The sequence below is a fragment of the Ammospiza nelsoni genome, chromosome 12 (assembly GCF_027579445.1).
Source record: "Ammospiza nelsoni isolate bAmmNel1 chromosome 12, bAmmNel1.pri, whole genome shotgun sequence".
Classification (NCBI taxonomy): domain Eukaryota; kingdom Metazoa; phylum Chordata; class Aves; order Passeriformes; family Passerellidae; genus Ammospiza; species Ammospiza nelsoni.
The window spans coordinates 8,687,167-8,715,041 of NC_080644.1; the positions used below are offsets into that span (position 1 = coordinate 8,687,167).

The window sequence follows — 27,875 nt, forward strand, 5'->3', positions numbered from 1 at the left end:
AGTGCGGTCCTGTTAAACACCGGAGCAGTGGGAAAACCCCTGGCCCAGCATCTCAGGGCTGCTCTGCTCAAGAGCCTTTGAGCGCACCCCAAATCCCTGCTTGGCTGTGCTGGGTTTGGGCACTGTCGTTCTGCTTGGATGCTCCTCATCAGGCCTTAGCAAAGATGGGCTGAATGGGAAGGGAAAGTTGCTCCCTGCAGTTTGCTTTCTCAGCCAGCTGTCTGTGAACAGCACGGGATTGCTGTCCCAGGCCAGGGAACAGGGAACAAACTGGGAACAAACAGGGAACAGGAACAGGCTGTGCCTGCAGGAAGGAGCCCCGTGGTCCCACTGCCCTGAGCCACTCCTGCTGCTGCTGCTGCTGCTGCTGCAGGGGATGCTGTCAGCCACGGGCACAGAGCTGCCTGCAGGACAGGCAGCAAGGGCTTTGGGATCACCCAGTTCCAAAGGGTAACATCCACTCCAGCTCCCTCTCAGGTGCTGGGGTCACCTTTGGGGTCAGTTTTGCTCATGGTCTCAGCTCTGACTTGGTGCATCCCCAGTGATCGAATCCAGGATGGTTTTCTTTGGCTTGAAAGCAGAGCTGAAACTACAGAGTTTGTGTAGTAGTCTCCAAAAATCACCTTCAGTGTGCTGGCATGCCTGTGCCATTGTCTATCCAGGGATCAGGAGGAATTTCACAAATGCAGCCAGGGCAGGGTTGTGATCTCTGTGCCAATGGGAGAAACTGAGGCCAGTGATTTACCCAAGGTCCACAACAAGGCCTTGGCACACCTGGGAAAGGTGTAAGAAGCACCTGGATCCTAAACCTCTTTAGTCCAAGACCTGTTTGCCAGCTCTGTCAGCAGCCCCTGTGTTTCCCAGGGCTCCCCAGAGGATCTGATTTAAGGCATGTGGACAACAGCATTACCTAATTCTGTTCTTTTATACCCAGGCCTCGTGAGAGTAAGACTAGGCTGGCATGCTTGAGTTTTAATTATTTTTTTTAAGCAGAGATTTTAAGATTTAGTATTTCTGGGGTTCAAAGGTGAACAGACCTGCATGAATAATTTCTGATTCCATTTGCTGCTGCTAGTACTGTTTTGCCAAAAGCAGCTTTTAATGGCAAGTCAACCCCATTAGTCTTGAAGGGTCTGTGATATGTGTAGAGATATGAAAATTCCCAGGAAAGAGTATTTCAAGTGCTGTAGTAACCTTCTATAACTTTGACTGTGTTATTTTAATAGAACTTTGCTTGCCTATGCACCATTTCTCTAGGAATGTAAAAATCCAACAACCATCACAAAAGCCATTCACATTAGCAGCCTCCTTGTGAATTTTAATTAACAGGAAATGCCACTCATTGAAATTCAACATCCAGAATATCTCTGCTTTACTCCTTTGATGTTCCCCATCAAGTCCTGGACTAACATCCATATGTTCTCCTGAGACACTCAGAAGAAAATAATTTTGGTTTATTTGTAGTAGGAAAGCATTTCATCGTTGTCTTTTATCCCAGAAGCATTCAAGTTGCTTTACAAACTGTTCACATGGAGGAGCTGCTCTGTGGGTCCTTACAGCAGGGAGTGATTCCAAAGCTGTGCTCATCAGTTTGCACTCAGCAGCAATGCTGGAATTTCAGGAGAGGCAGGGAAAGAGTGGTGAAACAAATGGAAGTCCAGCATGATAGGGAATTCAGCTACTGCAGGTCAGACAGCTTTGTTTCCCTTATCACATTTATCCCTTATAAAGGATAGTGCTGGGATTTTCCTATATTTCTACAGTAGTTACCTAAGAAGACATGATCTGGCTCTCTGTTACTGTAAGCTGCTCATTTGCAAGTGATTTTAACAAAGAACCACCCCTAATTAATTAACCTTTCCTACGCCCTTAATTTCTCAAATGGGCAGAATAATGTGATCAACAGATGATACTGCCATGGAGAATTATCTTCAGACTTAAATAATTCTATTTTAGCCCTTTGTTCATCTTCTTTCTCCAGCTGTATAGTTCCTTTACCCCACCCTCTGCCTGGGGTACAGCATTGCACCCCTCCCATCCCTGTCACCATGACAAGGTGACACTGTCACCACAGATTGAACCTGCAGATATCTTGGCACAGGCCCACGCCAGTCTGCACTCAGAACTGAGTTGAAAACTTCTGTCCTGGTGGGTACAAGCTCAGTGCTCATCCTTTATCCAGGTAAATCCAGGCTCTGCTTCCTGGCAATGACACCAAAGGAATCCTCTGCTGTCTCACAATTCCAGCAAGCTGCCCACAGGCATGTGAGGCTCAGGCTCCTAAACCTGGTGCTAAAAGGTCAAAATCGGTGATATTATAAAATTTTAGAGCTTGGGCTCTACAGAGACTGGAGCTCGTCAAGAAAGCAAATTCCTTTTATATCATCTGGAAATGAAACAAGGTGGGAAAAGGCACCTTGGAGCATCCCAGGAGGACACAGCATTGCTCCTTATCTTAGAACTCTTCCAGCCACAGAGTGGTTTTTTGCAGAACCAAAATGATCCCAGCCTCAGGGTCCTTGGGCTGAGTGTGACCACAAGATGTCACAGTTGCTTTGCTGCAATGCGTGGTCCTGCCTTTCCATGTCCCAGTCCTGCCCCTTTCCCACTCCCAGCCTTCAACCCCAGGTATCCCCATGAACACACACGCTGGTACTTGGGGATTTTGCTGCTGTGTTTTTTTGTTGGAGTTTTTTTTTTGGCAAAACAAGCTTCTTCATTGTATTCTGGGCAAGGTTAGGCATTTAGGTTTCTAGCTCATATACAAGTCATTCATGGTATATAAAATCAAAGTTTCCCCAGGTTTATGCCCTTGCTGTAGGTCCAGCTGGCAGACAACAATTTTGAGTAGAGCCAGAGGAAAAAATCAAAGTATAGATGCAAACAAGCACTTCTTGGTGCTGCCAGAGTTTCTGCTCAGTGTCTCCCCAGACCTCAGGTGCCTTTGCCAGACGGTGTAGCAAGCTCAGAAAACACCACAACGTTGTGGACTTGAGAGGGTTTTGTTCTTTATAGCCTATTGCTAAATGTATTTCTTTTTCTGCCCCAGAAAGCTGCCTGCATAGCCTGGATGGGGTCCCAGGGGCTGGTGCTAATACCAGTTCGCTCTGAAGCAGAGCAAAAAAGGAGTTTAGTTGTAGAAGAAGCTGATGAGCCTTGCAGGATCCAGCTATGGGTCATTTGGGGTTAGTCCCTTCGAGTGTGCACATTGAATTAAAGACCTAATTCATGGCCTGAGCAAGCAATTGCTATGGATGCTCCAAACAAACAGCACTTTCTTTCCTGCCCGCCTGGCTGGTGCCTCTGCCGCTGGAGCCAGGCAGAGTTTCTCATCTGGCCCCTGTGCTCCAGGGCACCAGGAGGAAAGCTTTGCTCCACCAGCCACACAGGAAAAATGAAACCCTCAGCTGTAAAGTGGAGCTGTTGAGCGGAGCAGAGAGGGCACAAGGGCAGAGGTTTGCTCTGCCTGCTGTCTCCTCATTCCCTGCCCTCCCATTCCTGCCGCTGCCGTGGGATCCAGCCACGGTGCTGCTGTCCCACCTTTCTCTGGAGGGCAGAGCCGCACGTGCTTTGTCCCCAGGGGTGGCTGGGACAGGGCTGACCTTGAGCCCTTTGCCCTTTCCCACCCAGGGGAGCATGAGAACATCCCGGGTCCCGGCGGTTCCCGGCTGGCTTGGCTGGGACAGTGGGTCCCACAGGGGATGGGCTCAGGGGCAGCTGGGGGAGCTCTGTCACCTCTGCCCACAAATGGTGGCTTAGCATGAGGGAGTCTGGCCAAGGGGCAGGGGAGGCTCCTGTGACCCCTGAGCTCATAAATGAGGAGCAAACACTGTGGTTTTTCCTCATCTCCAGGTGAGCAGGTTTGATGGCTGGAGCTCTGCTGGGCACATCCTGGGGCCTGGCAGGTTGGTCCCTTGGGGACTGCACAACCTGGCCTGTGACAGTGTTCACAGGGGTCTTATGTTGAGGGAAGAGAGGGAGATCTGACTTCATGTTTCAGAAGGCTTGATTTATTATTTTATGACATACATTACATTAAAACTATACTAAAAGAATAGAAGAAAAAGTTTCATCAGAAAACTGGCTAAGCTAAAAATCGAAAGAATGATAACAAAAGTCTGTGGCTCGGACAGAGAGCCTGAGCCAGCTGGGCTGTGATTGGCCATTAATTACAAACAACCACATGAGACCAATCACAGATGCACCTGTTGCATTCCACAGCAGCAGATAATTATTGTTTACATTTTGTTCCTGAGGTCTCTCAGCTTCTCAGGAGGAAAAATCCTAAGGAAATAATTTTTTATAAAAGATGTCTGCGACACTGGCCTGCACATCTGGGAGCTTCTCAACAGTTTGGGGATCCTGACTGTGGCTGGGTTTCTCTGCAGTGGATTTGCTGGCTATCAGGAATTCAGAAAGGTTCAAGATTAAAACTTTCTCTGCTAGGACTGTGAAATGAGCCTTGAAGCCGTTTGTGAACCCCACACACAGTTTCAGCAGGGAGCAGCAGCCTGTCAGAACAGATGAGCAGTTGCCAGCTGGGTTGCTGGATCCTGCTGTGCCTTTTGTGCCCATATAGGGCATAGATATAGAATATCTGAAAGAGGAAAAGGTCCCTTCCACCCTGAGAGAGATGCCAGCCCTGCTCACTGCTTGCTGGTGGGCAGTGGGAGGAGTAGTCATCTGATTTCCCCATATGGAATGATGACACCCTAGGTTCCAGGATCCTTGTTCCATCTTTGTCAGCCTGTGTGTCATTGTCTCTTTTTTTTTTCACCTATGTGTCATTAAAATAAGCCTTCTCTGCAATAAGGGTGAGACCAGAAAAAGTGTGAAGCCCGAGCAGTGCTGTGCATCCTGGCACTGTTCTGTAGTGCTGTTATTCCCCAGGCTTCATCACCAGGTTTTGCACACTTCAGGGATTGCTGATCTGAATTGCCTTAAAACATCCTGGGTTTTGAGTCCTGGTTCTCTGGTGCTGCCTTGGTTTCCTACCCTGCCTCTCCCCACAGCCACATCGGGATCCTCTCTCAGAGCAGCAAGGCACTGGAACATGGAGAGTCCTTGGGCAAGTCTGGGGCACCTCACTGCCACTGGGTATGTAGAGAAAGCTTTATTCCCTCCCTTTCTCTCTGTCTTGATACCTATTGTATGGCTTTTTCACAGAAAACCCCCTTTCCTAGCTAAAATTGTCCCTCAAGGGATAGCTGAGGCTGCTGTCCAGCAGTGGGAGACAGCGATTGCCTGACTGGGTTTAAACTCAGGACAGGCTCTTCTCCCCTCCAGGTTTTCTGGTTTCTGGAGAGTCACTCCAGATGTGAGGCCTGAGAAATTATATTCTTTCCCAAATGTTTCTTTCCATTTGACTTTTGAATAGCTTTATGAGACATTTCATCCAGTCTGTAGTGGCCAAATTCTTGTCCTTGGAGACTTCCTCTAGCACTGCAGCTTCAGTGTGAAACTGTTTTCTTGTTTGTCACCCTTGAACATGTGGATTTGTGTTTGGCCTCCTCTTAAGAGGCAGGGAGAGCACCACTCAACTGCCTCTTGTCCATGTTAAACCTTTGAAATACAGAGCTGGTCTAACAATTTCCACCAAAGCCAGTGGCCTCCTCTTTCTCCCTCCAACATCCTCTAAATAAGCATTAAAGCCTCAACCACTGCCAATGAGGTGACCCCTCAGAATGAGTCTATTATGGTTTTTATAGAATAACACAATGTTTTCCTGTGCTTGCATTAATAGAGGAGCAGTTGCATTGTAATTAGTATTTATTTTTCAATAAACACCTCGAACTTCCCTGTCCTGCTGCTTCCAGGGGAGATCTCAGCCCCAGCTACTCGGGGAAGTTAGCAGGGAAGTAGAGAAGGGTGAGACCAGAGGCACCCAGAGGAGGACAGTATAAAACCCCATAAATTATCATCTCAAGAAAGCCTCTAATCAGTGTTTATGGACTTCCTCTGCTAACACACAGGCACTTGTTTTTCCAGGATGAGAGCCCGTGTTTACTGTGAAGACTTTCTGTTCTCAAAGGTGCACAGAACTATGGCAGAGCTGTGGGGGATTTACTCCAAACCTGTCCCAGCAGACAGCAGAGAGCTATGGACCTTGTTCCTGCAGTGCTCCTGTATTACAGCAGTGATAGGAGGCCTCTTTTACAACTGGATGTTTGCTTCCCTGGAGTACTCCTGGCACCTCTCCGTTGCCATGGCCATCTCCCTCAGCCTGCTGCTTCTCCTGACTCTCTTTCTGGTGCATCCTGCCCGTTGTGTCTTCACCATGATCATGCCCACCTTAGGGACCAAGCAGGGCCGGAAGCTTCTCTTCTCCACCTGCATCATGATTGCAGTGGTGAACATAACGCCCAACATCATAAGCAACATGAAAACCATACTGCAGGTCATTCAGTGCATCTGCAAGAACTCCTCTGACAGCCTTCTGAACTCAACTACTCTGCTACAGAAAGTTTCCTGGGAGTTTGCAGATGCAGTCCAAGAAGCCACTCATCCCATTTATAAGCCTATGAATGGACATGTTCGCTTTTCATTGTTGCAGAACAGCTCCTTGATTTACCAAAAAATGCACCTTGCTGGTGAGAAAATTAGCAGAGAGTTCTTGTCTGTTGAGGTACTGGTCAAAGACTCAGTACGAGCAGCCAACAGACTGGCTGCTGGATTCCTCATGCTCTATCTCTGCTTTGAGTCCACCTGGTATTTGAAAAATTATCTCACCAACGTTCGCTTTGACAATTTTTACATCACCAAGAAGCTGGAACGTTTAGCCATGGACAGAAGAGCAGCTCATCTCCTGGTGGGCTCATCAAAAAAACTCATCAGACCAACAGGCTTGAAGCTGACCAGGGAAGAGGTGGTGCTGTGCCTCGTGCAGGCCATGCTGGTCACCGTGGCCCTGATGCTGATGCTGGTGCTGGTGGCCATGGACCACTTTGCCTTCAGCGTGGCAGACACGGCGGTGAGAAAGGCAGCGCAGTTCTCTGTGGTGCCTGTCACTCTCAGCATCAAATACAAGGTGAGTCCTGGGGTGTCCTGCCCTGTGTGGGGACCCCGTGTCCCTTCAGGGAGGGGGTGGTGGGGATTGCAGTCTTTGTACTCTTATTTACACAATCCTGACTTCCCTTCCCAGCAGCAAGCAGGATGAGCAACAGGCTTTGGGGAAGGAGGCAGTGGCACAACCTCGGCTGCTCCTCCCAGTGCATCAGATAGCAGCAGTCACTCTCCAAGTTACAGCCCCTTGGGAGCTTGGAGGGGAGCAAATAGGGCCTCATGCTGCAAAGGCACTGCTAGACCAGGCAGCCAGATGTCCTTGTGTCTCCATGTGACAGTGGTGACAGAGGTTTTCAGGTGAAGGGAGAATGTTGACTCCATGTTCAGAAGGCTTGATTTATTATTTTATGATATATATATATTACATTGTAACTATACTAAAAAGAAAAAGAAGGAAAGGTTTCCTCAGAAGGCTAAGCTAAGAATAGAATAGAATGAATAACAAAGATCTGTGTCTCGGACAGAGAGTCCAAGCTATCTGGTCTGTGGTTGGCCATTAATTGTAAACATTCAAGATGGCCCAATCAGACAAAACCTGATGCATTCCACAGCAGCAGAAAACCATTGTTCACATCTTGTTGCCGAAACTGCAGCTTCTCAGAAGGAAAAATCCTAAGAAAGGATTTTTCATAAAAGATGTCTGCGACATCTCCAGGCTCCTTCCCTAAGCTAGGTGGAGGAATGGGAGTCCCTTGGACACTGTCCCCCCATTGCAGAGGGGGTGCAAGTCCAAAAGGAAGGGGGCAGCTGATGAACACTGAGAATGTCTCCTCATCCTATTGCATGGGCTGTTTCTTCAGTAGAAATCCCTGCTTGCTGGCTTTGTCTTTGCCCTCTGCAATCCTTCCCACAAACCTTACCAGTTTCTAACTCAATATTCTTTGGCCTGGTGTGTGAACTTTCCTCTTCTGCCACACAGCCTGCCTCCTTCCCCAGCCCAGGATCCTTACTGCAGATACCTGCTTATGATGGATTTACAGGAAAACAGACAGGGCTTAGAAAAAGCCTCTAATATTCAGATATTTAGCCACTAATGCCATGGTCTGCATGGTGTCTTTCACCATAAATCTCATATATGTTATGATGTCTGTTCCAATGGATGAAGATGACACATAGGGCTGGCTCTCAGCCTGCCCAGTGCTCAGTGCCTGCACTTTGCACTGTTACTCAGCCTGGGGTGATCACATGTCACTACAGGACACAAAACAACACAACACACACACACACTTCTGTGGGAAAAAAAAGGGGAGTTTATTTTTTGACTCTAACATTTATAGATTTCTAAAAGTGACATAGGATTGGAGAATGAAAGTGCCACTTCTCCAATGACATTGGACAAACTAACAGTCTATCAAATTTCTTTTCTTCTATAAAAGAATGTAAAACAATAACTTATTTACAGAAAGTGTGTGAGAAAGTTTGTTACAAGAATGTAAACATCAGAAGGCTTGGAAAATCTTAAAAATTCAGAGCAACAATCACACCCTTCAGCGTCCTTCTTCTAGTGCTGTAACAGTGATTCCACCCCCCCCAGATGTTTTTGTAGTAACCAGTCGATTTTGGTTTCTTCATACCAAAATGGATTTACATTTCAACTCTCCTTTTTTCAGGCTGAAATGGGAATCGTCCCCTTTCTATACAAACTTTTCTGGCGTCCTCCTGAGGCCTTGCTGCTCAGGGACTTCAACAAGACCTACCACCACCAGCTGATCTTCAGCTCTGCCCAGTGCAGGATCAGCCCCCCCGGGCCCCCCAGCCCCTCAGTGCTGCTGGTTGTGGGGCTGCTCTTCTGCATCCTCTACGGCTCCGCGCTGCTGGAGCCCTTCGCGCGCCGCCTGTGCCGCGGCATCGCCGCCTCCTTCTTCCCGGGCCGCGAGGACGAGAGAGTGCTGCACCTCTACGGGAAACTGGCCAGGAGGCAGGGCAGGGAGCAAAGCCCTGCCAAGGGTGCCTGGGGAAGCCAGGGGCATGGCTGCACGGCTGGTACCACAGCACGGGCTTCGGCCGCGGGATCGCGCGTCTCGCTTTCCAGAGTTCGGGAAGTGTTCGGAGCTTGGGAAAAAATACTAAAAAAAAAACCAACAAAGCCTTAAAAAATCCCAACCCTAAAAAAGAAAAAAGAAAAATTGAAATGTCACATTTTTGCATTAATTTGAGGAAAATGGGCTACATTTCCATTTTAATATCTATAAGAAGGTCTGAAGGGAGCTGTTGCATATCTGCAGCACTAGGCAAGGCTAACTGAGAAATAGATGGGAGTTGGGGTCAGGGAGGAGCTCATTTACCTTCTCTACCACATCTGTGCTGGAAGAAGTACATACTTCCTTTCTTTCTTAAGTTATACCTCCAGGTAAAGTCATTTGACTTGATTAATTTAATTTTCAATGACTTTTTCTTTCAGGTTTTGTGCACAGAAACCTGGGTACACCAGATAGATTTAGTAGTTTATTCACCAAAGAAAGTGTCATTCCAACCTGCTGAAGTAAATTCAAGATCAATATGACCATAAGAGGCTCATACTGGGCATGGGTGGTGGAAATCAGCACAGGATAGCTTTACAAAATCTCTTAAAAATGGCTGTTCAAAATAAAATAGAAATAAAATAGCTGCTGGGCCTCAGAAGAGAATGAGAACAGTCAATAAAGGTCAATGGGTGTTGATCTCTTTTCCCAAGTAAGAAGTGATAGGATGAGAGGAAACGGCCTCAAGTTGTGCCAGGAGAGATTTAGATTTCATATTAGGAAAAAAATTCTTCAAGGTTTACCAAGCATTGGCACAGGCTGCCCAGAGCAGTGGTAGGGTCACCATCCCTGGAGGGATTGAAATGACACAAAGATGTGGAATTGGGGACATGTATTAGTGGTCCCTTGGCAGTGGGTTAATGGTTGGATTCCATGGTTTTAAATGTTGGTCTGTTTCAAGCAGAGAAAATACGTTATTGTATCCAAATTAATAAATGCATCACTTGGGCAGCATCTGAAATGTGTTATTTTTCCTAGAGAGGCAGATTGGACACCTCTTTAGGAACCAAAGGAGAGATAAATCCCTGCCAGGTTAAAAACTAAACAACTTCACAGCTTCATTTCTTCGAAGCATATCTATTATTTTCCTCCCTTCTTCCATTAAAGTCTTCATTAAGGTAATTATTTGACATAATGCACCTCAATGAGATTAAATGACAGAAATGAAGCGGTAGCTGCTGCCAGATGCACTGAATTTTCTCATCTTCTGAGGTACTTGAAACAAGTATATTTGGATTATATTTTTTAAGCATCTATCTTACAAAACCCTGGTGAATTCATCTCCCCAGGGTTTTCAATGCCCTGTTGTTCTGATGATTAATCCAAGCATCTTTGTGCCTCTACAGCAGCTGCGGGGCTTTGTCATGGTGTTTCTGTAGAAAATGCCCTGTGCTCTATGGTTTGGGTGAAAGTAAAAAGATTTCCACTAAATACCTAAAATTATCTGGAGCTGGGGTTCAAACAGCTGGGAGGAGAGAAGCCTTCAGACAGCAAACCATCCCAGCAGCATGCTGTCTTCCAACAAGAACAACTTGAAAAGGAGTTTTTCCTCAGGAAGACTTATCTTTTTGACATCAGCCATGTTGTCCCTGGTGCTGAATTGGGCTGTATTTAATGTTTTCCCCAGACAGGGGAACTGGCAGGAGGCAGAGCTGCTGGAAATTGCTCTGCCCTCCTGAGAGGCATTGTTCCTCAGCCAGATAAAGGTGTGACAACACAGAAAACATTGCCATTTTAAAGCTGTATTGCCCACTGGAGGGGTGAGCTGCCTTGCCAAGGTTTGCTTGATGGTGCAAGAGAGAAATGCTGAGCAGATTAACCAGCAGGAAACGTTAATTTATTCACATATTTTTTATTAAGTAGAACCAATGTACAAGTCTGGTTATTTGCTGAGGGATTTTCATCCCTCAGAGCCCCTCCACACTCACATCCTCACTCCTGCTCATCAGGGCTCTCATTGCCTTTGTTTTCAAGGCCGTGAGGCCCCTGATTCCCTTGGAATTTTGTTGTGTGTTTTAGTGAAGGGATGGAGGTGAACTGACTCTATTTCCTCAGCCTCAGGTATATTAGGTAAAATAAATGCTAAGTTCGTTTTATGGCTGGCTGTAAGGCAAGAATGAATGGCCTTAATATACTGAGGTGCAAGTGTAAATAATCCAGCTCAGACAGACTCTAGGAAATATCTCATTCATAGCCACAAATCTGCATCTATCACAGCAGACAGGCAAATAAACAAAAACCTTTCTCCAGAAGTATTTTCTGATTTTTAAGCAAACCCCATTTTTATTTTGTTTATCCTATCTGTAATTGCAAAGGAGAAGAGACACTTCCGTGCGCCAAATTTTAGAAAAGGAAATATTACTGAACATTAATAAAAGCAAGAAAGTACTTCATCAGGTGTGCAGAATGTGCTGTACCAAGTGCTTGTTGTTACAGAGTTATGGTGTTGACATTCAGATGTCACAGAGTATGAAATAACCCATAATTACAGTCTAATTGTTCTGCCAGAGTTTTTATTCCTTTGTAATATCACACGAAGAGCTTTTATCTCCCCTCAGCATTATTGTGGCTGTTATCCCCCCAGGATGCCCCTCCAGCATTCATCCACCCAGATTAGTGTTCTGGGAGCTGCCAATCTCTGTCCTGGCTGCAGGCACATCCTCCCCTGCCTGCTGGGATGGGAGATTGAGGTGGGATGTGTCACAGACACTGCCCCAAAAGCACATCAGAAGATGTGTCATTTCCACAGCACACCTCCAAGCCTTGCTGGTTCTGGTGAAGGCTCAGCTTTGGCTGCCCAAACCACAATTTCCTCTTACAGACATCAAGGATCCAGAAAGAGTGGAGCTGCCAGTGCTTCCATTTCTTTGTGCAGCCCTGAAAGCCAACACTTCCACTTGCTTCTCTCCATTTGCTTATCCAGGCAGATTTCCTGGAGGATTGAGCACACTGGAGCAGGTGGCAGGGTTTATTGGTGAGCCCTGCCCTGCTGCTGTGGCTGATGCCCAGGTCCTGCAGGGCCATGGGGTGTGCAGGTGATGCCATCCCTGGATGTTGGGCACCTCCAGGCTCCCACAGCCAGCCCAGAGCAGCACTGCTGGTGACACAGGGTGAGGAATCCCCTGGGATGACAATGTTTGTTTTCACAGGCTGTATAAAATACACTGTGTCCCACACACACTCAAACCTGCACAGAGCATCCTTTCCCATTCTGATATTCTCTGCAGAGCTGAATAAATGCCCAATGGTTTGGTTCATTGACTTATGAAATCAGTCCAGTGTATGTTGCTGCAGGTTTATTATTTTGGGTTTTTTTACTATTCAGGCTGCCCAGCCCTTCCAGGAACTACCTGGAGCAAGCAGAGTTTGAAGGATGCAGTTATCAAAATGTTAGTAGGGACATACTCAGAAATGAGAGGCTTGTGAATGGCTGGCCCAGGCCAAGCCCCTCATTTGCAATACCTCTTTTCATCTGTTTGGTAACTCTGGGGCAGTGAGAGGCTTTTTCCTTAAGGTCTCAGGCTGCAAACACAGCAAGGAAGCAAGGGAAGGGTGAAGGGATAATTTTCCTGTTTGTGAAATGGCCTCACTTCACTTTCTTTAAAAGCTCAAATTACAGTTATTAGCTGAAGAAAAATCATCAGTTTCTTTGTGTCCTGAAGGCATTTGTAAGACACAGTGCATCACAGATTGAACAGCAACAACCCTTTAAAAGAGATTATTCAAACCAGAGAGGAAGGTACCCAGAACCAGGAGGAAACTGCCAGTGAGACAGGGAAGAGAGGATCCTGAGAGGACCCACAGAGCTGCCTGTGCTCCCTGAACCCAGAATTAACAAACTCTGTCCTCATATGAGCATGGGGAAGCATCCGTTTCCTGGGACAGCTCTTCCCAGGCTCCATGTTCCAATGAGAGGTTGGAGCCCCTGGCACCTCCAGGTCCATCAGGTACCCCCTGCCACAAGGGAAATGTGTCCCCTGTGTTGGTACCTGAGAGAAGAGCCTGAAGATATTCTCATCTTCAAACCTGGAATGGTTTCACCCACAGAAATCCACACCACTGCCTTCCTCTTAATTGTTTTCCATTCCTTCAGTCTTCAGCATTTTCCATAAAGCTGTTCCCTTCCACATTGCTGGCATGGGTGTGATGCCACCAGGTCTGTGAGCTGCTCCCTCTAGGGCTGTTCACAGAAACCAGTAGAAAACCACCAGAGTTTGTTGTTTTGGTTTTTTTTTTCCACATTTTTGTGTTCATGAAACACAAACCCAGATCAATTTTGTATCTGTTTAATTCCTTGACAGCTGCCTTTTTTGCTTGATGTCTGAGGGCAATAACCCAGAAAACTCCAAAGCAATTTACTCATTGCCTGTGACTCTGAAACAGTGAAGGTGATTTTGACAGAACTTCTCTCTCCTTTGTCTTTCTGACTGAGCAATCCCTGCTGCTTCTGTCAGACTGGCCCATTCCCCATCTCCACTGGCACCTGTCAGCCCTCAGGCTGCTCAGCAGAGCCACCAGCACCCTCCTGCCTGCTCCCTGCTGAGCTGCAAGAGTGCACGAGTGAGAATCACTTCCCCACCACCACTCACAACTCAGAATTTGGCCATTGCCTAAACCCTGTCACCAGGGTTTCAAAATCACTTGTGGTTTCTGTAATTGCACTTCTCCACATTCACTGGCACCACGTGGACACTGCCACCTCTGTGCCCCAGCTCTAGCAGCAGAAGTTTTATGGATTTAATATTTGTAGCAATGAAGCCCAAGGGAACAGAAAGAAGTTTTTCACGGATTTAGGTAGGAGGATCACTTTCTTTTAGCTCTGTTTATTTAATATACAAAACCTCAGAGTTTTTTCTGTTCATAGGACTAAGGGAGCTGCCCAGTGAGGCTGTGTGAGAGGGATGAGCTGCAAGAAAACTTCATGGACATCCTGAAGGCAGTGAGGAGCTGCCTGAGCACCCAGCCTGGGCACAGTGCTGCTCACCTGGCCATGGAGCTGCACAGACACCATCCTTTCTTTAGGATTTTTCCTCCTGAGAAGCTGAGAAGCCTCAGGAACAAAATGTAAACATTGATTATCTGCTGCTGTGGAATGCAACAGGTGCATCTGTGATTGGCCCATGTTGGATGTTTTTAATTAATGGCCAATCACAGTGAGCTGGCTCAGACAGAGAGTGCGAGACAGAGCCTTTGTTACCATTCTTTCCTTTTCTATTCTTAGCTAGCCTTCTGATGAAATCCTTTCTCCTATTCTTTTAGTATAGTTTTAATGTAGTATATATCATAAAATAATAAATCAAGCCTTCTGAAACATGGAGTCAGATCCTCCTCTCTTCCCTTATCCAAAACCCCTGTGAACACCATCACGAACACCCCTTTCCAAAAACAGCCCTGCCAGCACCCAGGGACATGGCCATTCCCATTTGGGGACCTCAGGAAAATGAAGATTTCTCTTTGCTGATGTTTCAGAGAGTGGGTGGTGGCAGGTATTCATAGATGGCAGTGCCAGGTGATGCCAGCAGAGAAGGAAATGCTGATGTGTGCTAAAAGAACAAAACGTGGAATTTTAGTTAAAAAAAAATCAATGTCTTTGGCCATCAAAACATTTACATTTAAGTCAACCTGGAAGAAAATATTTTTGCAAGTGTCAAGCTGGGTAGCCTCTTAAATACATGCCTCAGTCACATCCTGAACATCACAGTTACTGAAGGAGTATGTACAGGGAATATTAAACAGATATCACAGCAAACCTCACAATTTTGACACAGAATCCCCCAGTGAGTGCACTGGGCAGGCACACATTCCCCCAGCCCAGCCCCAGCCTGGGGATGGACACAGAGCAGCTCAGGCACAGGCAGGAGGAGCTGCTGCAGTGGGGTGCTTTAATGCTGCTGTTATCTGCACTAATAACTGCTGGATTGTCTGTGCCACAGAGCAAAGCAGCCAGGGAAATAATTACCTGCAATTATGCTGCACAGCGTTCCAGGTCTGAACCAAAACAAAGCTTTGTCCTCTACTTGTAGGAGTCTGTCTTAATTTTGCTTCCTGATCCCACAAAGCCAATTCCTGGAATGGGTTTGAGGAAGCAAATGAACCCCAACCCCCCTCTCAGGACATTTGAGCCAGATTTGTCCCTTCTCCTCCTCCTCCACACACAGTTCTGTGACACAGTCCCCATCCTGAGGATGTGCAGCACTACTGTGAGACAGCAGCAGTGGATGAAGTGCTGCACTTTTGTCTGGTTTTGAGTCACTCCAGAGCACCAAAATAGACAAGCCCTTGGCTTGTGTGAGCAAACACTCGTGCCCACACTGCCAGTCCTTCCCACGGAAGGGCAGTGAGGGACAGGAGCTGCCATGCCCCAAACCTGGGGCCATAGAGGGTGTGAGGCTGCAGGGACAAGGAGGACCTGGTGCAGGCTGCCAGGGGAGCCCTAAGGAAACCAAATGGAAAGAGAAGAGAATAATTGTCCTTTAAAATTGACCCATAGGTGAAGGAAATATCACGGGAAGAAGTAAAAGCCTACATGGATTATTGTCTGCCAAAGAGCAGCATAAAGTTTCCCAAAGCAAAGGGGAAAATGCTATTTGCCACAGCATGTCAAAGCCTGGGGACAGAGTGCTGCTCCTTGGGCTGAGGCAAAAGTCATTTCATCCACCCAGGTTTGTGCAGCCCAGGTTTAAAAATTTGCCTGTGAAATGCTGGACTTGAATAACTCAGCATCAGAATGATCCTTCACACTTTGGATATGTGCCTCAGTGTCTGGGATTAACAGCACACTTCTGCCTTTAATTGAAATCTAATTAATAAAAGGAGAGTTCTCCCCTTGTCCTTTCCTCCACTCCACAGGTTAGGGGCCCCTTAGCACACTTGCTCTTTCAATTTGAAAGTGCATTTTCTGACAGATTGCAGAGATGTCAGGAGCAAGCATAGAGCTGGCAGCAAATTGTGTTTCCTGCTGACCATCAGGGAGACACTGGATCTCCCAACCTGACCACCAGGGAGATACCAGATACCCCAGGCTCATTGCTGGAAGGATTTGGAATCTCCCAGTCCAGGACTGGTTCAGCCTTCTCCCTCAGAGGTGACACTGTGCTTGTTTGGGACTGTGGTGGTGTTTGCAGGGGTCCCAGGATGAGGGAAGAGATGAGAATCTTGACTCCATGTTTCAGAAGACTGATTTATTATTTTATGATGTATATTATATTAAAAGAAAATTATATATTATAACTATACTAAGAGAATAGAAGAAAGAATTTCATCAGAAGGCTAGCAAGGAATAGAATGGAATGGAATGATAATAAAATCTTGTGACTGGGCCAAGAGTCTGAGACAGCTGACTGTGATTGGCCATTAATTAAAAAAAAACCACATGAAACCAATTAAAGATGCACCTGTTGCATTCCACAGCAGCAGATAATTCTTGTTTACATTTCGTTTCTGAGGCCTCTCAGCTTTTCAGGGTCCTGGCAAAGGGATTTTTCAGAAAATATCATGGCGATATGGGACAGGGAAAGGAAAGACAGCACAAGGAGGTCACTGCCCCATGTTCAGAGGTGCCATTCCTCTGCTCCAGTCCCAGGCAAACGGGAAAGGCTGTTCATCTCACTGGCATCTCTGCTCCCATCCTCCTGAGGATGAGAAATAAAGGATTCCTCACCCTCAGCTCCACTTGCCCTGGGGTGTCACAGACACATTTTCTGAAAAATCCTTTCCTTAGGATTTTTTTCTCTTGAGAAGCTGAGAGGCCTGGGGGAAAAAATGTAAACAATGGTTATCTGCTGCTGTGGAATGCAACAGGTGCATCTGTGATTGGTCTCATGTGGTTGTTTCTAATTAATGGCCAATCACAGTGAGCTGGCTCAGACTGTCCGAACCACAAACCTTTGTTATAATTCTTTCTTTTTCTATTCTTAGCTAGCCTTCTGATGAAACATTTTCTTCTATTCTTTTAGTATAGTTTTAATATAATATATAAAATAAAATAATAAATCAAGCCTTCTGAAACACAGAGTCAGCATTCTCATCTCTTCCCTCATCCTGGGACCCCTGTGAACACGGTCACACTGGGGGACAGCGAAGCCTCGGCTGGGGACAAAGGCACCCACACTCCGGGGTCCCACTCAGTGCTGGGCTGCTTTCAGCCTGTGCTCCACCCCACCCTGGGATCTCTCACCTGCGCTCCCATCCCCTGCCTGGGCTCCTTTCCTCCTCCTCCTCCTCCTCCTCCTCCCGCTCCGGCTCCGGGCGCGCTGGGACCCGGCGGGCGGGAGGCGATGCGGGGTCCCGGGCACTGAGGTGGCCCTGGGGGCTGCGGGCTGTCCCGGGGGAGGGCTGGTTCCTCCCGGGGGTCCCGGCGGCTGAGGGGAGAGCTGGAGAGCCCCGGGAGCCTGGCGGGTCCGGACAGTCCCGGCCGGAGGGTCCCGGGGAGCCGCTCCCTGCCCCGGCAGGCTGAGAGTTTGCAGGGGAGGGGGATGCCAGGAGCAGGGCGGCTGCAAGACCTGGGGTGAATCGTGGAAATAAAAAAATTTAAAAAAAAAAAAAAAAAAAGGGGAGGGAGGAGCCGGGGTGGGCGGGAATGCGGGGAGGGGGCTCGGGGCAGCCCCGGTCCCCGCTGCCGCCGCAGGGTGCGCGGGGCTCCGCCGATGGATGCGGGCACGATGGAGAATGGCTCGGCCAGCGGCAACCAGAGCCTGGGCAGGATGCCCCGGCAGCCCCTGGAGCTGCAGGTGGTCACCATCCTGCTGGTGCTGCTCATCTGCGGCGTGGGCATCGCGGGCAACGCCATGGTGGTGCTGGTGGTGCTGCGCACCAAGCACATGGTGACCCCCACCAACTGCTACCTGGTGAGCCTGGCCGTGGCCGACCTCATCGTGCTGCTGGCGGCCGGGCTACCCAACATCTCCGAAGTGGTGGCTTCTTGGGTGTACGGCTACGCCGGCTGCCTCTGCATCACCTACCTGCAGTACCTGGGCATCAACATCTCGGCCTGGTCCATCGCCGCCTTCACGGTGGAGCGGTACATCGCCATCTGCCACGCCATCAAGGCGCAGCTCCTGTGCACCGTGTCCCGCGCCCGCCGCATCATCGCCTCGCTGTGGCTCTTCACCTCCCTCTATTGCCTCATGTGGTTCTTCCTGGTGGACACCACCCAGGTCACCTTCTCGGACGGGGCGCAGGTCATCTGCGGCTACCGGGTTTCTAGAAACCTTTACATGCCCATTTACTTCTTGGATTTTGCCGTCTTCTATGTCATCCCGCTGGGGCTGGCCACTGTCCTGTACGGCCTCATTGCCCGCATGCTGTTCGTGAGACCCCTGCCCGGCGCCCCGCAGCAGCAGCAGCACTCCTCCCTGGGCTCCGTGCACCTGGGCAGCTCCCTCCGGCTCTCCTGCCGGGGCACCAGGGGCGCCCTGAGCTCCCGCAGGCAGGTAGGGGCTGGGTGTGCCCGGCTCGGGGCTTTGAGGGGCTTCTGGCAGGGAAAGAGGTGCCACAGTGCTTTGTTTGCCTTGCTGGAGGGAGTGGGGAGGGTTGGTTTGCTGCAAAGGAGCCACTCAAGCCCTGCTGGGGTCTGGTGGCATGGATGGGCTCCCCCTGCTTTGGTTGGGCTTGGTAGAGCAGGACAGGGCTTCAGCTGGGGAGAGGCAGGAGTGCAGGCACTTCTGCTGGCTAATTAATTATTGATTGCCACCCCGAGGAGGAGAGGGCTGGGTCACCTCTCAGACAGTGTCCTGTGCATGGGAACTCAGACTTAAAGGAGCAAAGAGAAGGGAGAACTGTCTTCCCTTGGAGTCCTGGCTGCAGCCAGCTAGGTGAGTCACCTCGGTGTCACAGTGGTGTGCTTGCATTTTGGTGATTCCTGTGTCTCTCAGCTGCTTGCTTCTCCCCATGTCCTTCTCCTTCCACCTCCTTCTGTCCTCACTGCTCTGTTCACATGGACAATCTCAGCATTGTGTCCCATCCCTTTGGACAGGTCAGTATCTAGACAAGGGACAGTCCCATTCAGAATAGGCAGGGCCCATTCAGCTTTCCTTTTAAAGGAAAGGGTTGAATCTGGGAGTTTGGCTTGAGTCCTTGAAATCACTAGCTGTGTTGTGATTTGCAGATAGCCCAAAGTAGACTTCAGCCTGTCCTGTTTCCAGCTCAGTAACTTGTTGCCTGCCTTGCAGAGGAACCTCCATTCCCAGGAGAGATGAATCAGGGTCACAGAGGGGAAGCAAACAGCTCAGAGAACGTGTACTTCTTCATGAACTTCTAAGTCTTTCCAGTCCAGATTTTCCTTCCTTTTTTTCTGAAACGTTTAAAGCAAGTTCTGACTTCTTCTAAAGCATTTGCCTGCTCTCCCAGGCTGCTGCAGGAGCCTCGGGCAGGGTGTTTGGCAGCAAGGGCTCTTGGCTGGTTGATGGATTTCTCCTTCCAGAGCAGCTGCCGGAGGGGCTGGAGGGGCTGTGCTGCTCCCCCTGCAGTGCTGTGCCATGGAGGGGCACAGTGTGATCCAGCACCATTAGGACAAGTGGCTGCTGAGGCATTCCAGCTCCTGGAAACATCTTGTGCTCTCTTCACTGTTACACCAGGAGTTTACTGGAGATTCTCATTACCTCCCAAAATATCCTAGCATGCAAAGACTTCCCCTGAGTGGCCTGACATAACAGTGCTGCTATCATAAAGAATAAATATGGCACAAAGTTTTTAAACTGTAAAGCAGTTTTCCAGGGTTTCCAGCTGGTGTGTGTGAGTAGCTCTGGAGGTGCCTCTGAACAGAGGACAGGCACTCACATCAGCATTCCTGCTCTGGCCTCTCTTTATAGGGGAACTGGCTCTTCCAGACCCCATGCCCAGAGTTCCCTGGGAAAGGTCCAAAAGGGGCTCTCTCAGAGGTGCCCATTTTCTCCTAGATGGCTGAGACAGGTTTTCTCTGGCTGTGCTCCTACACAGCCCCCCAGAACTGCACTGCTTTTGGGGTATGAAGATGCTGCTGTTCTCTCGCCGGGGCTTCAAAAGCACCTAAATCCGGAGCAGGACAACACAAGGTGTGAGTTTTGCTGTATTTATCACCTCTATGAACACCTCCAAGTCCGTATTTCTCCTCCCGGAGAGGGACCACTAGAGGGAGTGGGATTCCTAAAAAAAGGATGTACAACTCGGAATGATGGAGCAGGAGCAAGGAGGGAGGATACTGGCTGGGGAGAAGCGTCTGTGGCTCCCTGGACAGGGGCAGAGGCTGGACAGAGGTTTGTGAGACACCACTTGTACGTTCTCTCATATCTTTCCCAAAAGGCAAAACACTGTGGCAGGGAACAAGCTTCAATCTTAGCAACAGCCTCAGCACTCACTGTATCACTGTGAGAGCTTATTTTTGGAAGTGTCCTCGCATTTCCATTTATCCACATAAGCAAACCCTTCTATTTCAGCCACAGCTTGGTAACAGTTCCTCTCTTCTAGGAGAAGTTTTGTTGTCACAAACAGTGACTCCCAGTTTCTACTCACGGCATAACAGAAAGGCATAGTTTCTTTTGATGAAGTAAAAAAGCACTCCAAAAAAAGCTGAGAGACTCTAAATGTGATCCCAGTACTTATTTTCATACTAATAACTGGATTATTGCACAACTTCCCTTCTGATGTTTGAAACACCACTGCCTAGATTTGCATGAGGCATCAGTGTTTAGTCATATTTTCTTCTTTGGAATGTGTGTATTTTGTAAGTAATTTGTTTGAGGAAGATTGTCACTTAGCAGATTGTCAAGAAACAGCTGTTGAAATTACTAGGATGACTGGTGCTTCAGAAAAACCCCAATTTCCTAAACAAGTTTATGCTGAGCTGAGGGCAGTTATTGCTCACTTCTGAGTTCTCAGTTTCTTTTTGCGCCCAATATGATTATGTAGTACTCCCCTAGTGTGCTGAAAATTAAAGTTACCCATGGTAAGCAGCTAACTAGCCCTAAATCAGCACAAGTAATATAAGATTCCTAACAGTCTCCTCTGCTTCCGGGGTTGCTCTGTACCAGGAGCCTACTCCCTGGAGCCATATGGGTGGTGTAGGAAACCAGGAAACCCTAGGGATGGAGATGAAGTGTATCCCATGGCACCCCTAAAACCAAGGTCCCCGCCTTTAGACAAGTATTTTCCCCATTCATTTACTGTTATGTACAATTTTCAAATTTGCTTTCTGGTACAGACATTCCTATGGTTATCCCAGCCTGTTTCCAGGACGGTGAATACTTTCTCTAAAGAGATTTAGAGGCTCTTCAATGGTAGATGAAAACCTATCATTTCTGGTTTTATTTATGCAAGATGATTCCCTGATTAAAATGGAGAGAAAAAAGTGAAAAATAACCCCATGGCTTGGGTGTTTCTTTTAAATGCTTAGAGAGAGAAACTCGCTGTCTGCAGCAGCGCTCCAGGTGGGAAAGTTTTGCTGGGGGGAAAGTTCTGCTGGAGGCAAAGTTCTGCAGGAGATTTAGTCCCATCTGGCTGTTTCTCTTTTTGATGTCCCCCACCAAGGTGACCAAGATGCTGGCTGTGGTGGTGGCCCTCTTTGCCGTGCTGTGGCTGCCGTACCGCACGCTGGTGGTGGTGAACTCCTTCGTGGACCCTCCGTACCTCAACACCTGGTTCCTCCTCTTCTGCCGCCTGTGCATCTACCTGAACAGCGCCATCAACCCCATCATCTACAACCTCATGTCACAGAAGTTCAGGGCTGCCTTCAGGAAGCTGTACAAGTGCCAGGAGAAGAGTGCAGAGCACCCTGCCCCCTGCACCACCCCGGTGTACTACAGTGCTGTGAAGGATTGTTCTCACGACAGCTCTGAGCAAAACCTCACCGAGCAGGAGGATCTGAGCAGGCTCCCTGCACCTGCAAAGAAGAATAAACAAATCCTGCGAGCCTGAAACAATGCAGGCAGTGGGAGCTGTGTGGCTGTGCACACTGTGCTGGGAGAGTGCCAAGAGGAATTGCTTTGGCATTGCGGCAAGCTTCATTCAATATTTCTTCAGGGCATTTAACAAAACGTATTGTTATAAGCAAATTAATTTGCCTTTCCTTAGTGCTGATTTATCCTTGTTTGGTGAAGCATTAGGCACGTGTCAATATTTAGCATCTCTAAAGCATCTGTTGTTAAATGTAGCAGTGCCACCCCATTTTGTGTTAGGTGCAAGTGCTGAGCTGGGCCAAAGCACAGAAAGGAATCCCAGGAACAGAAGGGCATTCAAGGAAAAAATACACTTTGTTAGAGTGAGTCTCTCCTACCCAAACTGACCTGCCTGTAACACAGACACCCCATGGAAGCTGCTCCTCTGGAGTCCTTCTGAAGCTAATGGGAACAATCAGGCACTTTCTGATCTCAACGCTCTCCTGTGAGGAATACACATCCATACAGAGGAGATCAATGCCTCCAAGGTATGAGGCCATTGGCTGTAAAGGCACTCTCTGGAGGAGACTCCTGCATTAGGAATAACCAAAGTTGGGTGTCATGAGCCTCCTGTCATGTTTCTGGAAACACTGCAGTGCTAATAGCACAGAAACCAAGGCCCAGACCAGATGGATTTGGACAATGAACAAACTAATAATGAACAAACTAATAATGAGTGTTCCCTGATGTATCAGAAATACTTCCAATGCTGTGGTCTGAGTTTCTTTAGGATAACTTCACCTTTCCTATCCAAATTCCTCTGGTTGTTTCAGCTGGAAGCTATACTCTTGTCCTCTAAGCCCCAGTGTGGTGTAGTCATTACCACAGAGCAGTGTTCTCTCTGCCCCAGCTACAGGTGCATTTCAATGGCAGGTGAAGAAATTCTCTTATTTCCTGGGAAGAACTTGTGAAGTCCATTAAGTGTTTTGTGATTAATGACACAAATATTTATTGTTGCTGTCACCTTGTAAGCAAAGTAGATATTCATACCCTGCAGCATCCAGGAGACCAGCCCAAGGACACTTGCCCCAGACTTGCAAGAGACTATCTGGACTATGAGTAAAATCAAAAAGCTTGCAAATGAGCCAAACCCTAGGGCTCTTGCCAAATAAAACAAGTGTCTGCCACCAGTAAACCTCAAGTGACTGTGAAGTACTACTTTAACAGCCAATGCAGCCTCACTAGTCAACACTTTCACCAAACTATAGTGTTAAAAGAGCCTAAAATTTTGCATCCATTCAGAAAAATATGTGCATGGTATTTTCAAGGGCACAAGATGTTAATTAACCATTCTGCATCTACAGAAAATCGCTTCACTGGGTGAGTCAGCACAAGACCTCAAATCCCCTCAGTGTGTTGGAACTGTCCAGGACCAGGGGTTTTTTTGTGTGTAGGGAGATTTTGCATGTATGATTATTATATTGCATGTTATTAAACCATCTATGTTGCCCCTATTTATTTAGATATTTAGATATAGACTATAGATATTAGATTTAAAATGTAGATATTTATTTTGTCCCTTGCTATTTAGATATAGGATGAGGGAAGAGAACATTGTGTTTTTGCAATTATTTTAAACATAATGCATTTGGAATTTAAGGATTAATTTTTGTACTGTTTTGTGTATGTTGTATAATGTGAATTTAGGAACAGAGTTCCTATTTATTGTTGTTAAGAAAGTTTTGCAGAGATTTGTGATTTACTTCTTGAAGAAAATGGAGGAGTTTCTGCTAACGTGAGGATTTGCTTGTAATGATCTTTTTATTGTAGTACAGACTATTTTTCCCTCCTTAGGAGAGGTTTTTCCTTAGCAGCTCAGAGGAAGCCATTGATAAAAGCATGTGCAGACAAGCCAGAGCAGTAGGGACCAGGGTAAGGTGGAGCAGGGCGAAGGGGATCCCTGGGTGACTGCTGGTGCCCTCCTGGGATCTTGAGCACAGGCAGCATCTTCTCACAGGACATGGGATGGGCTGTCCTGTGTCCTCCAGCCCTGCACCCTGAAGCTGTGAGTGCAGGGAGCTGGATGTGGGAAGAGGATTTTCTGCCAGAGCTTGGAAACCCACCTGCATCCTGACCTAAGGCACTTCTCAGGCATGGGCTGTGCCATTTGACCGCCTTGGTCTCTGCAAACACAAGAAGCAGCTGAATTCTGAAGTATCCCCAGCAGGATGTTTTCCACCTCCTCATCACATTTCCTATCTTCACTCTCCCCCCAGATGGAGACACCCTAAAAGCATTGTTTTCTTAATTCAATTTAAGCCTCGGGCCAACAGCTAATTGAAAGTTCTGAAATATTTGTTCATCTCATACTTGAGATTCAATTAAAACCTGGTTCTCTTCTCCCTTTTCTGCTCTTAGCTGCCAAGTACTGCATGACCCTTCATTATTTTTTGAGAAGTAATTGGCAGATAAATTCTCCTGGAACCACGAGATCTCCAACAAGTGCAGCAGAGCATTAAACTCTGTAGATGAGGAATGAATTCCTGGTCATTTCCCCTGCATGTATTCTGACACTTTAGGAGGAGTTGAGACACTTTTGGGTGGAAGTGGAGGCAGAAGGTCACCGCTCATCTTGCTAAGGAGATGCTGCTTTAGAGATGCATTCTGCTGAGAAATAAATCACTAGCAGAAAGGAATTAAAATAAATAACTCATCACAGTAACTTCCTTTGGATATTCAGGGTCTGAATAAAAACCTTGATTCCTCATAAGAAATCAGAGAGCTCCCTTGAAGCTTCAGCCTGCATTACCTTGTACCTTGCAACATCTCACACTGCTTGTAAAACCTCAAGCTGTATTTTACCCTCAGCATTTATTTGTCTCAACAGCATGAGTGTGGGCTGTGAGTTTATAAACATGCCAGCAAATAAAGAGTCTATTGCTCCTAAGTAATTTATTGCATTGAAGTGCAACTCAACATGATCTGACCTGTTACTCTCCTAATTAAAGCTCATTAATTCTAACCCCTGCCCTTTCAGAGGTTGTTAACCTGGTAAAACACCATCTGGTTTCTTCAATTACAAACAAATAAGTCCCTGGCAGGAGAGCAGGGATCTGGCAGTGCTGCAGAGCCCTGGGGTGAGGGGAAGAATTTGTGAGCAGTGCAGAGAGGGGGTGGAGGAGACAGAGGCTTGGGGAAGAGCTGATGGCAGAGTGGTGAGTGAGGTTTCTGTGCTGAAGAGCCATAGGTTGGCTGAAGCTCCTGGCATTTATTCAGTTTAGGAGACACCACATCCAGCACATTTACCTGAATTTGGCTGATGCCAGTGATGGAGGCCACACAGTGATTACCTGTATGCAGGGCATGGATGGGATCTTAGTGAGGGTTATTTACCCTGGCAAAACACACAAGTTTAAGTAATTTACCAAAGTCTGTAGTTCAAGCTCCTATCTGGTTGTCCTCTTACTTTGTCTCTAGATTTGGGTGGTGGGAAATTGGGAAAATAGGGCATCTATGCCAGCCTGTGCAGGTGGTTTTTTGGGAGAGCCTCTCACCTATGATGCTGCCCAGCATTCTGAAAGCCAACCTGCTCTAGGGCCAAATTACAGTGTAACCAACAAAATATCAGCAGTCCCCTAAAAAAAGGGATGTAAAGACCTTGAGCGTAATCCAGCACCTCCCTGCAACCAGAGCAGGCTTCTACTCTGTGGTACCCCACCATGTTTCTAAGATAAAATAGTGGTACCTTTAAATGAGTAATATTCAGGTCACCAAAAAGGATCCTGAGCAATTGCTTACATTTTTAAAAGCCACAAGAAAGGGCAGACCACACATTAGGGAAAGATTTGGATGCAGCCCTTTTTCAATGTGGTCTGGCCCCAGCTGCTTCTTTGAACTAATTAGTTCAAGCACATCACAATGAAAGAGCTGCTAATAAAACCTGGGGATAGTCCTCCAGCAATATTAATGTAATCACTCACAGTTACTTGTTTATCTTGCAATTCCTGTTTCCCAAGGCTTCTGGAGGGCTCTTGGGCCAGTGCTGCCCCCAGACCTGCCTCCAGGCTTGCACTCACTCGGGGGCTGCTCCTCAGGACTCTTCAAACCAACTCAAGATCTGAGTTCCAGAACTGCCCTGGGACACAAACTGGATCAAAGCTGTCCTGTGGGAGTGACTTTAATTTACTAAAATACCCTCAGTTTAGCAGTGAACCAGCCCTACACATTTCTATCCTGCCAGGGTCTCAATGAAGGCTTCAATGGGAGGGCACTGCCTGTGCCTCAAATCTGGGGTGCTTTCCCAGATTCTGCCTAAGAGAGGGAACATGATGGCAACACCACAGGTCCCTGTGCCATGGGTGATGGGCAGAAGTAAGAAGGACAATTTGTGCTTTATAATTGATGAATTTTCTTTAATAACCATCCTATGAATTGGGCTCTGAGTGTACTGTTTCTATAGAGACAGGGGATGCTGTGAGTGCACCAGTGGCTGCTCTGCCAATAGGGAATTAATGCCTGAAAACACTGTGAATTAATGCCTGAAAAGCTGTGAGCCTATAAAAACTTTACCCTCTCAAGAAGAAGGCCCTGGGGTGGTCCTGGCACTAACATGGGTTTGAGGTCCTCAGCAAGGGCCCACTGGGCTCCCAAGTTGGCAGATCTTTTTTTTGCAGGCACAGTGTGGGTGGTTGCTCAGAGGAAATAAATTTAAAGCAATTTTTTCCAGCTGTGAGGTGCCAGCATTTCCAACAGAAGAGGAGAGGAGAGGGTTCCACAGGCCCATTGTTGCCAGCCCCAGCTGGGCACGGAATGCCCTTGCTGGTGGTGCCTGGTGCTGGTTCCCTGATCCATTAGGGCTCCTAGGATGTGTTAGTGCTCCTGGGGCTTAGGCTAGCTTCCTTCAGGAAGGGTCCTGAAGCAAAGGCAGTGGTGTGGAGCCAGACCCAGTCCTGGCTCCTGGGCCAGAGAGTACCACAGGAACTCTTCTGCACATTCCAGCACCTTCTCAGTGTCACCTTCACCCCAGTTCTGACCCTCCCCTTATTCAAAGATGAAGACCTAAAGAGAGGGTGGCTCCTGAGAGCCCCCATGGCCCACAAGGATGGTGGAGCACAGCGTGGCTGTCCCCAGGATGCCTGGGCAGGTCACTGTCAGAGGACACTGAGGCTCAGATTGCACCTTCCCTCCCACAGTGGAGGGTAAGGCTCCTGCCCTTCGACACAGGATCAGGCCAGTGCCTTTAGCCTGGTTCTCACATATCAGACACCTCCCTGCCTGCCCTTGGGGACACTTGGCTGGGCTCTGTGGGGACATTATCCCTGAAACCAGCAGCTATTGAGGCAGAGAGCCCAGCACTGTCCCCCTTACCTTGGGGAAGCTACAGACATTTTGTTTTACCTTTATTAATACTTTTAAAGCAATGTGTCATTGCTTTAGCAGCAGACCCACCTCCCTCCCTACTCCCTCTGTAACACATGAGCCAAGGACCTGCTCCATTCATCAGCCTGAGATTTATGAGGTGCACAAGGCTCCAGTTACCCTGCTGCCCCTGACTGATGAATGAGATGTAGCTGGTTCCTTCCATACCATAAAGAAGGAAGAGCAGAGGAGAATAAAGCCATTATTTCATCAAACTCAGCTCCTTCAGTCTCTACCAGAGCATGAAATCATCTGCCATGAGACCCCTCACACCCACAGAAGCAGCACTCCAGCTGAGCCTGTGTCCCCCCAGCCTCCCTGCACAGTCTGGCTTTGCTCATGTGAGACGCTCCAGAAATAGAAAAAGGATTGGAGGTTTTGGCTACTCTGGATTCCTCAGGGCCCTGATGCCCAGGCTGGTGCTGGCCTCTGCTCATCCATCCTCCCCCATAAATCACCCAGCTGCCATTTCCCTCTGCCTCGTGCCTGGCTTTCCTCACCCAGGCTGTCTCCAGAGGCTGAGTGA

The 27,875-nt window shown here is 47.8% G+C and overlaps 2 protein-coding genes across 2 annotated transcripts; both read left to right on the top strand.

Annotated features, from left to right (window-relative positions):
• Nucleotides 1–4,931: 4,931 nt before the first annotated feature.
• Nucleotides 4,932–9,982, top strand: OCSTAMP (osteoclast stimulatory transmembrane protein). The gene is made up of 3 exons (XM_059481002.1): nucleotides 4,932–5,097; nucleotides 5,989–7,027; nucleotides 8,673–9,982. Exons 1-3 carry the CDS (start codon nucleotides 5,054–5,056, stop codon nucleotides 9,153–9,155), a joined length of 1,566 nt encoding a protein of 521 aa, XP_059336985.1. The 5' UTR covers nucleotides 4,932–5,053; the 3' UTR covers nucleotides 9,156–9,982.
• Nucleotides 9,983–17,728: 7,746 nt separating this feature from the next.
• LOC132078804 (thyrotropin-releasing hormone receptor-like) lies at nucleotides 17,729–21,971 on the top strand. The gene is made up of 2 exons (XM_059481132.1): nucleotides 17,729–18,514; nucleotides 21,585–21,971. Exons 1-2 carry the CDS (start codon nucleotides 17,729–17,731, stop codon nucleotides 21,969–21,971), a joined length of 1,173 nt encoding a protein of 390 aa, XP_059337115.1.
• The last annotated feature ends 5,904 nt before the right edge of the window (nucleotides 21,972–27,875 follow it).